This window comes from Dasypus novemcinctus, chromosome 7 (genome assembly GCF_030445035.2).
Source record: "Dasypus novemcinctus isolate mDasNov1 chromosome 7, mDasNov1.1.hap2, whole genome shotgun sequence".
Taxonomy (NCBI): Eukaryota; Metazoa; Chordata; class Mammalia; order Cingulata; family Dasypodidae; genus Dasypus; species Dasypus novemcinctus.
Window position 1 is genome coordinate 38,217,017 of NC_080679.1, and position 17,187 is coordinate 38,234,203.

General features: G+C 37.1%; 1 protein-coding gene across 4 annotated transcripts in view; it reads right to left on the reverse strand.

The window, feature by feature from the left end:
* Positions 1 to 17,187, reverse strand: part of ADAM23 (ADAM metallopeptidase domain 23) — a 173,997-nt gene that overhangs the window by 28,262 nt on the left and 128,548 nt on the right. For all 4 annotated transcript variants that reach the window (XM_058300285.2, XM_058300284.1, XM_058300286.2 and 1 more), the window contains exons 15-21: positions 14,778 to 14,877; positions 11,260 to 11,331; positions 10,585 to 10,674; positions 9,319 to 9,399; positions 2,545 to 2,595; positions 1,463 to 1,526; positions 139 to 244 (exon numbers count right to left, since the gene is read on the reverse strand). In XM_058300285.2, coding sequence (XP_058156268.1) covers positions 139 to 244; positions 1,463 to 1,526; positions 2,545 to 2,595; positions 9,319 to 9,399; positions 10,585 to 10,674; positions 11,260 to 11,331; positions 14,778 to 14,877 — 564 coding nt within the window. The remainder of the gene's footprint in view (positions 1 to 138; positions 245 to 1,462; positions 1,527 to 2,544; positions 2,596 to 9,318; positions 9,400 to 10,584; positions 10,675 to 11,259; positions 11,332 to 14,777; positions 14,878 to 17,187) is intronic.

The window sequence follows — 17,187 nt, forward strand, 5'->3', positions numbered from 1 at the left end:
ACACAATATTAAAATACATACTTAGAAAGGTAAAAAGTGGAACACTCATATAATAATATTTATTTTGTGCACATTTCACATCTGAATCAGGGCTCCCAAGTCTAGGCATTACGTCCCCAAGGCAGGCTGATCACTCACTGTTTGCTGCACTGGATCCACCGGTCTCCATCTTTCCCACAGTTTCCCTTCTCTGTGCCTTCTGTATTCAGCTTTTCATAACAGAACTTGTCAGACCCTGCAGCCTCTTTTGGCAATAGGCAACAACAGAAAAGTTATTTCATTCTGTTATCCATAACCAGCAATGTGTTAGTAAATGTTTAATAACCGGCTCTCCAGAAAAATAAACTCCTGATTTACAGAATTTGCCAATTTCTATGGTGTTAAATATTCCATGGCTGATTTCAAGCTATCAGTGTGGAAAATTCCTGGAAATTCAACAATTAGCTTTTGTGAGCCAGTTCCAAAATACCACTGTTTTAGCCCGAGAACAAAGCTCCTTCCCAATTTATGTTGGTGAGTTTGGCGGTAGGAGGTGGAAATGACCACCTGTAGCAGGAATTAGTGAAGTGACATACAGTGAGCTAATAGGCATTCTTAATTTTGTTTTATATTTACATTAGAAAATATTATAAAGACTTAGCCCATTCAGATTTTATGTTCTCACTTGCGTTTTGGTATTTAAACTTTAAAAAGACAAATATTCCTCTATTATCTTTTCTGTCAGAACCAAAGCAAGCCTCAAATGTAAATCTTTCAGTTACATGATATTTGCCAAACTAAAATTACTTGTGCCAGGGACTCTATATTCTTTTCTTGTGCTTCTTTTTTCCTTTGGAGTGACCCAGCTTCAGTCAGCAAGGCAACTGCAAATTCTTTCCTGCAGTTAGGCAGGGCATTGGAGACAATGTAAATGACAGGGAGGGAATATCTGTATTATAACATGTAGGAAATATTCCTGACAATCCAGATCTTGTACCTGAATCTGAATCTGTCTGTGCCTCAGGGAGTACCTTCACTTCTTCACTTCAAACTAAGATAGTAAATGACGAACTCTAAAAAATAAGACTGGTATTTTTCTGGGGGGTGTGGACCAGAAAGCTAATTTGGGGGTAAATATTAAATCCCAAGAAGCAAGTAAATCACATGAGTGTCCAGATAACAAACATGACCACTGCACACAACCCACTCTTTGCAAGGGGATGCAATGCCTCTTCTCTGACGGCCACAACCAATGAATGATACTGTCTGGTTTTTTCCTGTGATGACAAGCCTCTGAATTGAGCAGTTGTTTTCTATATTTCCATGATTGCCAGATTTCTTTTTATTCTCACCCTTTTTTTAGGATTTTGTTTTTTAGCTTCTCTCTCCAACCTGTACATCTGTTCCAGCTAAATTGGCAAGAGAAGAACATTCTTAAGAGAAAAATGCACAAATGACCATCATACAGGAAAACACGACCTACTTGCTCCCCAGATGTACTGGCACTGGTTGTCCCGGGTCTTGCACTCCCCGTTGTAGCAGCGGCCCTGAGGACAGCAGCACACACGTGAGGAGGCATGAGAAGGCAGTTCAGTTCCCACAAAATCTTTATAACAAGGTTCCCTTTTATCTGCCAACTTTTTTTTCATTCCATACCCTAATATTTTCAAAGACTTACAAACATCTTAAGAGAAGCATAATAATGAACAGACATAAAAAGGAATGAAGTTCTGAGACACACGACGACATGGATAAACACTGAAGACATCATGTTGAGTGGATTAAGCCAGATATAAAAGGACAAATAGCATATGATTCCACTTACATGGAATACCTAGAATATGCAAATTCATAGGTACAGAAAGTAGATTACAGATTATGAGGAATGGGGAGTTATTGCTTATTGGGTGCAGAATTTCTGTTGGGTGGTGAAAAGGGTTCTATAATGAATGGTGGTGATGGTAACACAATGTGAATGTCATTAGTACCACCAAGTTGCATGCTTAAAAGTATTAAAATGGGAAATTTTGAGTTGTGTATATGCTGTCACAATAAAAAGTTTTTGTAAAATACAATGGACAGTTAAAATTTAAAATTCAGAACAACAATCTCATAGTATAGCTCTTTAAATCCAAGATTTAAAGATTTCAAATTTTATTGAAAACAAAAATTTGTCCATTTTCTCAAGTGATACCAAAATGACTTTTAGCTTCTCTGTTATGTGACTGATCAGGATATAACATGGTTGAAGAAAAAATCACATTCAAACAGATTGTCATATTTTCCAATAATAGATTGACAGGCTAAAATTTTTGAAAAAAGGTCACAGCTCAATAAATTAAATCCCTAATTTTTCAAACATTTTTCTTTTTTTCTTCAGTTTCCTCTGGACAATCTGCCATCAGTTAAATATAATTTTTTTAGTTATTTGGTATGGTATTGAAACACCACTGCAATAATTTACTATTGTTTGAATTGCAATTTCCCTTCAGAGTCACATTTATCAAAATGAAAAATAAAACACATACTTTTAAAATAACATCTAAAGATTTTAGTCCAGCATACCTGATTTTGATTGCATGAATATCCATCTTGCTTATGAAGATTTGGTGGGCACTGAAAAATATAATCTTTTTACTAAAATGTTCAACATATAACCTATCTTCAGATAATATGCACAATGATATGAAAATACAAAAATAAAAGCATGGTGAATATCATAGGAATGTTTTTTAAAAAACGTGTGTAATACTCAAATAGGTTATCTAAATTAATTATGTTATTATTGGTAAAAAATAAATTAGGTCCATGCAGTGCAATCTTTTTTATATGTTTCTCTGTTTATCATGAGGTGGGTTAGAATAACAAATTAAATTCACTTGCCTACAGAGTTAAAAGTAAAAGGAATTAAAATGGACAATGAAGGAAATGAATCAGCTTATGTATGCAGACATAACTTACAGGGACTGATTAATTTACAAGATCTTGCACAGTTCCTCTAATCTGCTTGTGACACCTATTACACTTAACTATAGACTGATTTATTGAAAAGGAAAAAATACCAGTCCCTTGCCTTTCAACTCAATGAAAGTGCTATATCTTCATTACTTTTCAGATCTCTCAAACCACAGACTTGCAACTAGAACAATTTATGGTGTGATGGCTATTTCTTCTTACAGGTATATTTATTAAATCATTTCAAAAAATACATTGCATTTTCCCTAAAAGCTATTCTGAATAAGCTGAGTTAAAATTTTTACTCTGTGTATTTTATTCACCACATTTAAGAGAGCTTGAAAAAAGTTCAAGTAAAAGGCTCTACTATAGTGTTAAAAGCAAATATGGAAAGAAAAAAAAAAAACACCAAAAATCAAGTGTGGCAAGTGAATAAGAAGCATAGCAATGTGCATCTTCTCAGTAAAAGACAGTTCTATCAAAAGCCTTGGTGTCATCCTCAATTCCTCTCTTTCTCTCACCTTTCTCTCACACTCTCCATCTAGTCTATCAACAAATCCTGTCAGTTCTACCAGATGTGATCTTTGTCCACAAGCCTCTCTTGTTACTTTTACCAGATCTGTAGTTGGTGCTGGGGTTTAGTGTATACCCAGAGGACCTGAATCTCTAGACTGACATATGATAGCCAGGCCCTGGGCCTCAATAGACTTGCAGCTCCTACACTCTGGTTTATTGGACTTACCCCACTCAGCTAACATGGAGGTGAAGAAGGTCAGTCACCACACCAGGGAGCCAAGAGTGCCTACAACTGAAAGCAGGAGAATTGCATCCAGCATCCATGTGGAATCTAAGCCCCTCTTGATAAAGACGTGGAGTGGACATGGCCATTCTAGGGTCCACAGGATGGAGGAATAGAGAATGGATTAGAGTGGACTTACTGATATTCTATTCATGACCTACTGTGATTAGTATTCGAAGAAAATGTGGCATTGGTGTGGAGAAAGTGGCCATGGTGGCTGCTGGGGGTAGGGAGTGGGAGGAAGAGATGTGATGTGGGGGCATTTTCAGGGGTTGGAGTTGTCCTGGGTGGTGCTGCAGGGACAGTTACTGGACACTATGTCCTCTCATGGCCCGCTGGATTGACTGGGAGAGTGTGGGCTATGGTGTGGACCACTGACCATGAGGTGCAGTGGTGCTCAGAGATGTATTCACCAAGTGCAATGAAGGTCTCATGATGATGGAGGAGGTTGTTGTTATGGGGGGAGGAGTGGGGTGAGGGGGTTGGGTGGTATATGGGGACCTCATTTTTTTGAATGTAACATTAAAAAAATAAAGAAGAAGAAAACAAACAAAAAAATATAGTCACAACCTGAGTTTGAAGGCTACCATCTACACTAGCTCTGTCCAAGCTATCTTCTCCTCTTGCCCGGGTACTGCAATGGCCAGGGATTCCCAGCTTCCACTCTATTCTCCTTGCCTTCTACACAGCTACCAGAGAGATCCCTTTGAAACATAAATCAGATCATGTCGCTCCTCTGTTCAACACTCTCCAGGGGCTTCCCAACTTATTCACCAGCCTCAAAGTTCTCTGGGATCTGCTCCCACACACCCCACCCCATCGTCTCTCTGACTTATTCTCTCCTGGGGCTCATCTGACTTCAAGGGAACATGCCAGGCATGCTGCCACCCCCTGGCCTTCAGCCTCGCTCTTCCCTCAGCCTAGGAAGATTCCACCCTCAGGAGTTCTGCATGACTCACTTCCTCACCTCGCTGAGGACTTGGATCAAATATCATCATCTCAGACAGGGCTTCTCTAACCAGGCTCTTCAAACCACAAGCGCCTCCCATGCTGGCAAAAATTCTGTCACTCCATCACTTGTTTCTTTCTTCCCCCAAGCACTTATCAACAACTGACAGTTCATCTGTTTCATTTATTTGTTTGTTTATTGTATCCCTGTTATAACGTGAGGTCCACGCAGGCAGAGAATCTATGTATTTTGTACTTTGGTCACTGCTGCCTCTTCAGCACCTAGAACAATGCTTGGCATGTCCTAGGTGCTCAATTCCCATTGGTCCACTGAGAAAATGAACGAGCCATTCAGATACGATTAAGTTATTCTATTCTGCACATTCCAAGCTGTTTATCAAGTCCACTACAGACAAATAGAACTAATTTAGCATTGCAAAGGAGCACAAACTTACTAAGGAATACTTCAAGATAAAAGACTATGGCTCCACATCTTTCTAAAGAATAACTGGCTCTTGTACAAGCTTTCAGGTACCACAGCTTTTCACTGAACCTGATAGTGTGTATTCAAAGGATGAAATTATCAGTACTAAAACCCAGAAGTACTGTGCCAATCACGCAAAAGCAGAGATCCTTGTTTCCACTTGCATCAGAATCCACTTGAAACACCATCATTATCTCATTAATCAACTAGCATCAATATTCGCTTACTCCAAAACTAAAGCAACCACCATGAACAGAAATACGAAAGAAATTTTTATACTAAAACAGCCATGTTAGTGTTTAAAATTAATGTCATATTTCACTCTTGTGATGTTTCAAGAAAAAGGAAGTATTTGGGACCTTCTTCACTAATGAAAGGGGGGAAAAGCCCTTCTATAAATTTTTGCAGCCACATGAGAGAGGATTTCTAATCAAATTATTTTTAGTTTAGGCTAATAAAAGCCAGCTGCTTATCACTGAAATGTTTAATAAAGGAAATTATGGGACATCTTGTGTTCTCTGAAGTCTTAAAATAGGAGAACCATAAATCTCTGTAGTCTATTCTGGATTCAGCCTCTAAGTGCCATTTTAGGCACCAGTTTTATGATATGCAGGATGGTTTGCCTGAGGCAGGCTTCAACAGTACAACAGCATTTAAATGTGCCTTTTTTAAACTATGTTATACTGCCCATTGAGACAACATATTTCAGAGTGTTAACAAAAATGATTTCTCACATTTTTTCAAAAATATCTTTACTATATTACCCAGTATGATTTGCTAAAAATTTCTCTCAAATGCACAAGGTTTTTATTTATTCTCTTGTAAATTTATGAATTTTAAAAGTAGCTTCGAGGCATCAGTAAATGTTGATACCAAAATTAAGCCAAAAGGAGGAAGAAATGCCCAAAAGGAAATTATTGGGACATATAAATAAATTGGTAGATAGACTATAAGCTTTGTGTCAATGTCACATTTCCTAAACTTGACAATTATACTTACAATGGTTACATAAGTGGTATTCTCATTCTTAGGAAAAGTACATGAAAGTATTAAGTATTCAAAGAGCATGATGTATACAATCTACTCTCAAATTTTTGTAAAATAGATGAATAGATGAATAGGTAGCTAGACAGATGGACAGAATGATATGGCAAATGTGACAAAATACTAAAAAGTGTGGAGCTGGGTACTGGTTGGGGGTACGGTGGAGCTCTCTGCATGGGTTTTGTATTATTTTCACAACTTCCTGTAGTTTAAAATTATTTCCAAAAAAAAGTTCATAAAAAAATAAGCCAAAAGCCACTGATAAGGTAAAAGAGATAAAGTCACAATGTTGCCTATAAATGCCAATTTTCAGAAACACAGTTTCTTGGAAATCCATTTTCTTAATCATTATTAACATCAATTAAAAGTTCACTGAATCTTAGAGAATAAAAGAATATTTTGAGGAGTTAACTTTCTACTCCAATGATTTATTTCATGTTCATTCTAGTCATGTTAAGAAACTGTTAGTAAAAGAACATGCTATTCCAATATGCCATTGAGAAATTAACAGTACAACTTTCACCTTAGACATATAAGATAAGAAGTTAAACTTTCTTTTTAGTTGATGTTAAGAATAATAGGCTACACATAAAGCCCTCATTATAAAAGCATTATTTCCAGGAAATTCTATGGTAATTCAAGAGCTAATAGTTAAAATGTAAGAACTACATTTTTGAAAGGGCTGAATACACAGATCCAAAATCCGATATAATGGTTACAAACTTAAGGGGGGAATATAACTGGACTAAAGTAGACATATTATTCTAGCAACAAAAGACCCTGGAACATTGATATAAAGGCAGTGGCCTTCTGAGGGGAGGGAGAGGGAAGAATAGGTGGAACATCGGGCTTCTTGGGACACTGCAGTTGTTCTGCAAGATAGTGCAATGATGGATACAGGCCATTTTACATTTTGTCAAAATCTATAAAATTGTGCGGGGCAAAGTGTAAACTATAATGTAAACTATAGACCATGGTTAGGAGCAGTGCTTCAAAATGTGTTCATCAATTCTAACAAATGTACCACACTGAAGAAAGCTGTTAATGGAGAAAAGTATGCGATGGGGAGGGGCTAGGGTATGTGGAAATCCCCCTGTATTTTTGATGTAACATTTATGTAATTTAAAGCTTCTTTCAAAATAAAAAAAACAGTATCATTCTACAAAACAAAATATAAGTCTGTGAAACAGTTTATAAGGCTTGTTAACACACTAGTTATTAAACACAGAACCCACAATTCTTATATTCTATCGCTACATTATAGGAAAATTACAAAAAAACTATTTTACATATTTGAGTGTAAGAATTAGATGGTGCATGAAATCACAAAAGAAAATAGCCTGTACCTATTGCACTATACTATATCCTTAAAAGAGTTCATTTAACTTGAGCTTCAGATAATACATATCAAGTACTTCCAAAAAGTTTAATTGGGAATCTTTTTTTCCTTCTCCTCACGTTTCCTCCCAGTGAAGGGAACTTACTTAGTTTAACTCTGCCTACTCTCTGTTCTGTTCCTTTCATCACTTCCTCCCTGGGGAAGTGAAGTGAGTGACTGAGATGCTCGGAAAGAATAACTGGGCATTCTGGCTCAATTTCTCCATTTCTCTCTTGGGAGTGAGCCTACTCCCAAGCATGCATTTGCCACTGCTCCTCCATGCTATAAATTGTGCAAGAGTCTGCTTCTGCAGGTAGAGGTCATTCCAGACTTAATTCTGTCAGCAACCTGCTGTTACATAAAGAAGTCCATATGGCCCTCACACTAAGCTATGGCTTCAGCTTAGTCATTTTCAATAACAAAAGTGATATTTTGACCTCTAATTTTATTTATTGAGAGCTCCTTGGAAACTCTAACACCTGGTTAGAGGCAACTCCACTTCTAAGACTTTATCCAAAAGAACTAAACCTGAACAAAGAACACCTTTAAAAAATGCATTAAAATGTTCACTTTCAAATTAAGTAAAAAACTGTCAACAATCTAATCATTCACCACTGGGTACAGAAGTCAACTGATACACATGATAGTCTCTCAAGAAATCACAGAAAAGCTATTTATAAAGACTGTGTAAGGATATGGGAAAACGCCTTTGCCATAACATTAGAATGAAAATGAAGGTAACATAAAATGCAAAATTCTTAACACTGGGACTTACCTGCCCTCATTCTGGTTTTCCCCCTGAATCTTTTCCACTATTCTCCAACTACTCATGCTTCCATTCAATTTCTTGAACAAACCAAACCTCTGCACTTGCTGTTTTCTAACTACCTTCTTTTCATTTATGTCTCTATTTAAATGCCACCTGCTCCTGGAGGATGCACCTTATCGCCCCTAAAGGCCCCAACTCATCACTCTTTTCACATCGCCCTATTTCGTGTTTAGCATTTATTACCACCTAAAAATTTTGTTCACTTGCCTTTCTACACCCAGAAGAATGAAAGCTCCAGAAGAGCAAGGACTTGTCTTGTTTCCAATAATATCCCAACATTTATAGCAGTGTTTGACACACAGTAGGAGTACAACAAATTTTGAGTGACAAATAAAGACTTAATTAATATGATATCATTAAAAAGCAAAGAATTACGTAAATAAGGAACGTTGGAAGGCAACATTAATTGAAGTGTTAGAAAATTTGTAATGTGAAGAAAATCAGGCCAACGCATATAGTCTCTGCAGCCAGGGCCGTGTATGTGAGGAGGGGCAAGGGCAGTGCTGCTTGGTGTCCGCTTTCTACATCGGACTTCCATCCAAAATTTTGTTTAAAGGAAGGGTTTTGTGCCTTAAAAATGATTGAAAACAGTACAGCACAAATGAACTGTTTTAGATATGGGGACCAAGAAAGAAAAACCAATTAGTTGGCTATAAGTCAAGTAAAGGGAACTATCTATCCAAGGGAAAGTTGAAGAAAATTTAGGTTCAAAATAAAAATTTAAAAAAACTTTCCTTAAAGTCAGAATGGAGAGCTAGAAATTGCTAGAAAACAAAGCAAAATCAAATCATCAAAAAAACACACAAAAAACAAAGCATATTCACAACATGTAATATATATGGAAAGCCTTAAAGTATGTATTTACAAGAAAAATATATTACCTAAAATTCAGTTTGCCATACCTGGCCAGAGTCTCCAGTACAATATTCAGTAATATCACATCCATTCACAGCATCCCGACATTCATACCCCCGTGGCTGAAACTGCAATTCAACAATTTGCTAGTTAGAGACAAGATTAATGAATATTTCAAGAACACAGCATTCTTATAGTCCCCAACAATCCACAGACTCTCTCATAAACCTCACCACACTCTTCTTATGAATTAGCAAGATAGGTGCAGAATAAAAATCAGGTCCAGGCGCCACTCTCTATACTAAATATGAATCATCTACCAAGGCAGTAAATATTCAGATTTCAACACCCACTGTCTAAAAGAGTATTATTTTCGGAATGCAATGTGATGGCAATTAGGTAAAGAAGAAACACTGGGTTTGGCTGGAGACAAAATAGCAGAACACCAGACTTTCTATCATTTACCTTCAGTGGTATCAAATGAATGCCTACCATGTACAAAGCATTCTGTTTGCCTGAGAAGGGGGTAGATAAAAGATGAAGCAAACAGCTTATTCCCCTCCAGCAATTTATAACCTTGGTCGGGAACATAAAGCAAGTATAAGCTAAGCCAGAATCTTCTGGAATACCATAACGCTTAACATCCCTTGGTATTAAAGAAAACAACAAAACCATTTAATCTCACAGTTATAACTAATAGTAGAGGTTTTATAGATGAGAAAAAGGAGGCTTAAAAAGATGACTCTGAAAATTAACTGGAGGCCTCTGTAGATGAAAGTGGTTCTATATGTCTACACACACAAACCTTATATGTACACATGTGAACATATATATTACTTCTTTATCTAGCTTTCCTGCCTTTATAGAGGACTTAAATGCCAAATGTGAAATATGAGCACTAGGCTTTTATGCTCAGTCTAAAATAAATTAGGATAGTCAAAGAAAAATGTTGTAAGTAGGTCATTCTATTTTAAAAACACCACTGGAATTGTCCCTCTTCTATTCAACAATTTAATTTGGTTTTCATTGGTGTCAGGGAGGCAACTCTCAATGTTTATTCTGGAAGCTGTATATTTTCTTCAGAAGCCATTGGAGGATAAGGGCATAGGATTGTACATAGAGAACAATAGCAAAGGCAAATGTTATGACCCCACAGATTTTAGCTAGATTATTTATAGATTCTACAAAATTGCCAGGCTGATAGGCATACTGTCAACCAACAAGCTTTGGACAAGCTATTCAACTGCTTATACATGATATTTTTGGCTAATCTAGCAAGTAATAGAAAGATGAAATGATGTAAGCAAACTCACAAGACATGAGGTATTGTTACAGCAGGGTCCATCACTGCAGTGGGCCCCATTGGAGAGAGAACATTTCTTACAACACAATCCATAGCATTCCTAGAGAAAACACTTCACATGAATAGGTGAGAAACCATGCCTGCTGGTCATTCAACATTTGCTCTACACATGATTTATATATAATCCAAACGAAGAAACATATAATAGTAAGCGAACATTTTAGGAACGAATTAATTGTTTAAGCAATGATAGATTCTTTCCTACCATAGTTCTCTGCAGAATATAATCTTTTATGATAGGGACTCCCTACCAAAGGCTTATACTCATTTCTCAGTGGACATTCTACCCGTGGTTAGCTCTAGTATACAATATGCTTAATACGGAATCTAGTTTCATAAAGATAAAAGTAATACCCAACATGGAAAAACTGTGTTATGACTTGGTAAAGCTTGTCTGAGATGATTATAAGCTATGAATTTTAAAGAGGTAGGAAATTTGATTAAATCCATCAGGTTTTCAGACAAGACCAAAAGGACATGAGTAATTCTAACGTGTCTTTGCCAGAAGATCAGAAAGAAGGCAGTAAGAGCACAGTGAGTGATAGCACAGATGTCTTGCTAATACCATTCTTGTTTGTTCTGAGTGAGAGTTGTGCTGAAGGAAGAGAAGGTCTTTTATACCTACCACATGGAAACCACAATCACATTCCTCCCCAGCTTCTACATATCCATTTCCACATTCAGTGGGCTCAAATAGCTGGAAGAGATTGGAAAAGGAAAGGAAAACCATTTTAATTACACAGAAAATCAACACACTACCAGGGCCACAAACATGGTCCTATAATCAGCTATCATACAATATTCTTCAGTGATCTGCTGGTAGGGCTTCTTATAAACAATGCCTTGTGGGATATTCATTTATTAATAATACTTCTACAAATTTCTAAAAGACAATGAAATTGGGTAATTTGTCTTGGAGAATTCTCAGGCAGTTTTGGCCTGGTTGGTGGTGGGCTTCAGAGATGAACTCTAGCATTAGAGCTACATTTTATGGAGATAAGCTGTCAAGAGGAATAGATCGCTTTTCATATTCGCTAATGGAGCTAAAATGCTTTGCTAATGAGACTCAGAATTACCTAATTTGCTGCCTCGTCTGAAGGCAGCTGATTAAGATACAAAAATTATCAAAAAGATAAATATGCTTCAGTCACAGTTCAATGTGATATATACAATCAAGTAATTGCAAATAAATTTAGAAAAAAAATTGCTGGAAATCCATGCCCATCATTCTCAATGAAGAGAAATGTGCACTGTCTGACACATGTTAAGTAAATGTGTGGACACATGCATGGGTGTAAAGAAATCTCTCAATCAGTCCTGGAGCAATGGCAGAGTCAAATTTCTAGAGATAATCCCCCCTCCACTACTATGAATTTTTTTATCAGTTTAACTATATTACAGATCTGTAGCGACTGTTGACTGGGAGAAACATTCCTATTTTGAATGGCCTAGGGCAGGATTTCTATGTGCATTACCACCTCGCCTGTGTGCAGACTGGAACAGCACATCCCAGTCCAAAGGCTTGGAGCCACAAGTGTGAGAGGGAGAAAGACTCTCCTTCCCCAGCTGCAGTACATACCTCAGGAAGGACTGCCTTCCACTGAGTCTCTCTGAGTAAGACCTGATCTTCCTCCCACTTCCATGAAGAGAAAATTACCACAGGAAGCAAGGTTAATTAGGTGGGACTTTTCCTCTGGGAAAGTCCAGTGAATTAAATCAACAGTCATAATCTCTGTGATCAGCTTATAGGAGGAACATGGAAAAGGGAGGGACAGACTAGAACAGGACTTGGGTTTTTATCAGGTCTCCTGTGTAGCAAAATGCTATGTTTCATTCTTAGGACAACGTTCCTCCATCCTGAGATGGGTCACAGTCTTAAACCAGATAGAAAACAGAGTTGGGAAGGTTCCCAAAGCTCAGAAAAATATGTGTATCATATATAATATATAATGCCTGCCTTCAAAAGCACAGTAAACTAAAGCATTTGAAAAAAACATCAATCCTTTGACACGTACATATAAACTATTTCACTACAAACCATAGGTTTTTTTGTTTGTTTGTTTTGAAGTATCAGGGCCAGGGACTGAACCCAGGACTTAGCATGTGGGAAGCCAGTGCTCAACCACTGAGCTACATCAGCTTCCTCCATAAGATTTTAAATCATTAAAATATGTAGTTTAAACTGAAAAATGATTCCAATTTTATCAATTTTTAGAGATGTATAGTCCTTTGTATTTAGTTTCTAAATTACTGGAATAATCATCTTCCTACTCAGGCAATTTCAGAAATCTAATGATGGACCTTACATACATACTAGAAACTTTAACATTTCCAAACAACTGTTGTTTCCTCAGGCATGATGCTTATAAATAGCTAGTGAGCTCCCAGGTACGTAAAATTAGCCATGTATGCTGTAATTCAAAAATGCCAGCAGCCCACATTCACTCATTATAACTTATTTCACCCTTAAAAAACAAACAAACTATGAAGCTGTCAGATTTCTGTTGCATTGAAATCAATACCATGAAAGGCAGGTAACCCAGTTTAATGATACAAATTCACTTTAAAATTCCTGTTTCTTATTCTGTAGCCTCACTGAGATTTCATACAGATTTCAGGTATCAATCTTCTGACTAGAGTAGCATTCCTTAATTATGGGTAGAGAAATAAACAATTCTGTCATTCATGCACATTAGGTCACTAATTTTTTTTAAATGTGAACATTTCATTGTTTCCTCAAAATTTAGAGTATCAGCCATTTTGTATAGCCATCAACTATTTTTGACTTATGAAGTCATATTTTAACATATGAAATGCACAATGTAAAATACCATCTGCTAATTAGCAGTAATCCTGTTTTTGTCTGTTGAGTAACTTCATTTCCAAATATGCTATATAGTAGGTCCACAGTCCTTTATCCAAAAGCCTTATGGCCAATGAGCTTCAGAATTCTGACACTGTTGGATTTCAGAAATATATGATGCATTTACCATGTCTATGTAATAGCCCTGAGGCTATAACAAACACATTAATATTTCTGTGGTAAGACTTGTGAATATTTACACTAAGAGGAATAAATGAAGACTTTTCAGTTCAGGAGAAGTTTTACTATCAAAAGTGCTTTCTGTAAACTCATAAAAAACACTTCTAATTTTCAGAGTTTTTGGATTAAGGAAATGGGGATAAGAGATTGTAAAACTACATGCAATTCTGATGAAAGGCCAATTGAAAAACTCTGGGTAAAGACAAATACATATGTATTTGTAGACTCTAAATACTTTGAGCCATTTCTTGGTCAGCTGATATAGTAATGCTTCCTGTATGGAAGAGCAGAACACTCTTAAACTTAAAAAAAAGAAAAAAAAGCTAAGAAATTCATAGTTAGGGCTCTAGAGAGAATATCAAAGGGAAAAGGAATTTTTATAGAAAAAACTGGATAAAGTAACTTTTTATCTTTATTTAACCCACTTTTCTTAGCAGTGTGTAGAACTCTAAAATGAAATTTTCGAAGATATTTTAATCGAAGTTTGATTGGTTTTGGTAGGCAGCATTTTTGAGAGATGCTGCTAGCACTGAAAATCCAGAAATTCAGAACATTGGAACTATGGTTTTGTCATTCATTTAAACAGGACCCTTATAATAAATCTTTATTCCCAAGTCTATGTCAAATAGGTCCAGCAGGGAAAGTCTCACAAAACAAAATGTATTCTTCTTAATCAATATCTTCATCCTTTCCTGAATTATAGGTCAGTTCCTAAGAAAACAGTAGACAAGAAATAAAATTGTGCCTTTCTTTCAGTAACTCAGAGGTCTCAATGAAGTTCCTGGATGTAATGTTTAGTGAAAGGTATGCTGGTATGAAGGTTGGAAAGCCTGAGTTCTATACCAAGTTCAACCATATGAGAAAGTTCCAGAGGCAAGCAACTTAGTCGGGTCTCAGTGTTTCCAACTCTACAGTGGGAATAACATCTTCTTGTCCATCTCCCAGAGTGGTTCTTCAACATGAAAAAGCATTTTGCAACTAAATATTAATCTGAATGATTAATCTGATTAATCTGATTAACCTGCTTTCCAAGACAACCTCTAATATTTGCACTGTTCCACTGTATAACACTGAAGAAATAATTACACTAAGTTACTAACCTTTGTTGGTCTATTGAAAAGACAGGCTCCACCCCCTCTCTGTAAAAAGTCTCTGTACTCCAAAATGCTGCACTTTGAGAACTTTCGGGAATGGGAAACCCTAAAGAAACAAAGAATCAATTATGTAACTAATTTACCAAAAGCAGTCATCAGAGAAAAAAATTAAAACCTTGAACTAGAGCAAAATGTTCACTCTGGATCATTTACATCAATCGTCACAAATCACTATAAGGCACTTAGGTTCAAAATGCAAAGATAAATACATGTGGTAGAACTTTATAAAAACAGAAAATCTCAGATATGGGTGATAGGTTACATCTTCCTCAGCAGTCAAGCGTTTATGTGTACCTAACTTGAAGCAGTTTATGAAAGGCTCATCTAGGCTGGATTTTTAAATATGGTCATTTTTGTTTGCCATGTCTCATTAAAAGCAGCACTTTTGTGCCTCTGCCCTGAATAAAAGGAGCTCAGGAACCTACTAGATTTTATTTTGGAGGAGGAAGTCATGGGAGTCAATTTATTAAAGTCTATATAATGCAAGCATAAACATATACAGACTAACAAGAAAGCCCAAAAGAGGGAAACAGATGTGGCTCAACCAATTGGGCTACCGTCTACTATATAGGAGGTCCAGGGATCAATGACCAGGGCCTCCTGGTGAGGGCAAGCTGGCCCACGCAGCGAGCTGGACCATGTGGGAATGCGGCCCTGTGCAGGAGAGCTGCCCTGCATAGGAATGCCGCCTCACGCAGGAAAAGCCACTCTGCACAGGAGTGCTGGCCGACGCAGAAAGCTGGTGCAACAAGATGACGCAACAAGAGACACAGAGGAGAGAAAATAAGAAGACATAGCAGAACAGGGGAGCTGAGATGGCGCAAGAGAGTAGTCGCCTCTCTCCCACTCTGGAAGGTTCCAGGATCAGTTCCTGGAGCTGCCTAATGAGAATACAAGAAGACACAGAAGAACACACAGAGAATGGACACAGAGAGCAGACAATAGGGGGAATGGAGGAGGGGAGCAGAAATAAATAAAAAAATAAATCTTAAAAAAAGGCCCTAAAGAGATATCTGTCTATATAAAATATATGTAATATTTCAGTGCATATATACTATATAATAAATAACATATATACACTAAATATATATATGCATACAAGCAAAATTAAGGTGAGCTGCATGAATAATACCTTATTCTCAATTTCAAAGACTACATGTGAAATTCATGACTTAACATAAATATGAGCCTCTTTGTGATTAATAATTTCAAAACTGTAAGTACACAGGGGAATATTATACAAATGGTCAAGGGTAAACTGAATCATACACACTGATCTCTTGGACACATTTGTAATAGTTCTTGATTTGAGAGGGACAGGCCACTTATTCTAGGATGTAATACAAAAATTAATGTATTCTGGTGTATATAGGAAGGAGGTAAAATCTGCCAGTTGATAGTGAAAAGAACTATATGTAAATGCTAACTTAAGAAAGTATTTTTTTTTTGTTTAAATGGTTTTATTACATCCTGTAGATAGCTAGTCCAAACCCTCATTTAGAAATTGGGAGAATACAGCACAGAAAGTATCTCTCTACAGAACCAATATTATAAAAGATGTTACCTTCCTGTAGCAGTCCTCAAAAATGCCTGTTTAACCCATAATATTACTGAATTCTAGTAACAGGACCATGGAAGCAAACTGTTTCAAGTTTAAAGTACATTTCCTTGAAATGTGTTCTCAAGTAGCAGGGATAAGACTTGACTCCTTCACACCCTCATGTCTTCTCCCCATGATCTGGACTTGGGTAAAGGTCTGGTGCAAGACAGGAAGGGATTCTGCTTGTACAGCTAAGTTAGGGCTTCTGGCAAGGGGCTCAGCGGGATCGGGTTAGGACCAGAAATAGCCGATTTACTGGGCAGGTAGTTGGCATAGGAAAAAACATAGGCGAGGCACGTGGTTGTGGAAACTGCCTCCTACTATTAGGAATGGGCTCTAGCTGAGGAGATGTTGAGGCAGCAGCTCCCATGGGGCAGGGGTCCCTGGGGAAGAGGCAGTTTCCAGGTCTTGGTTCACTGAGGGAATGGCAGCTCTGCGGTGGCTGCTCTAGTTCCCAAAGGAGCCAGAGAAGGAAAGAGATGGGAGGGAATGTTCCAGTGTCCATCAGTAGAAAGCTACTTTATTTAGACAAAATAAATCTGTCTTAATAAAAAAATCCTTACTCATTATGTAAGCAGTATAGAACAATTTTTACTACTGTAAACGTATCTACTGACAAGTTTCTTAAAATGCAAACTGATGACTAGGTTTTCACCGACTCCTTCAGGTAGACAAGCAGCTATTATTCTAAGTGTACTAAAACAATTAATGCTCCTACTAAATTCAGAAGCATTTAATAATGTTCTTCTTTGAGGG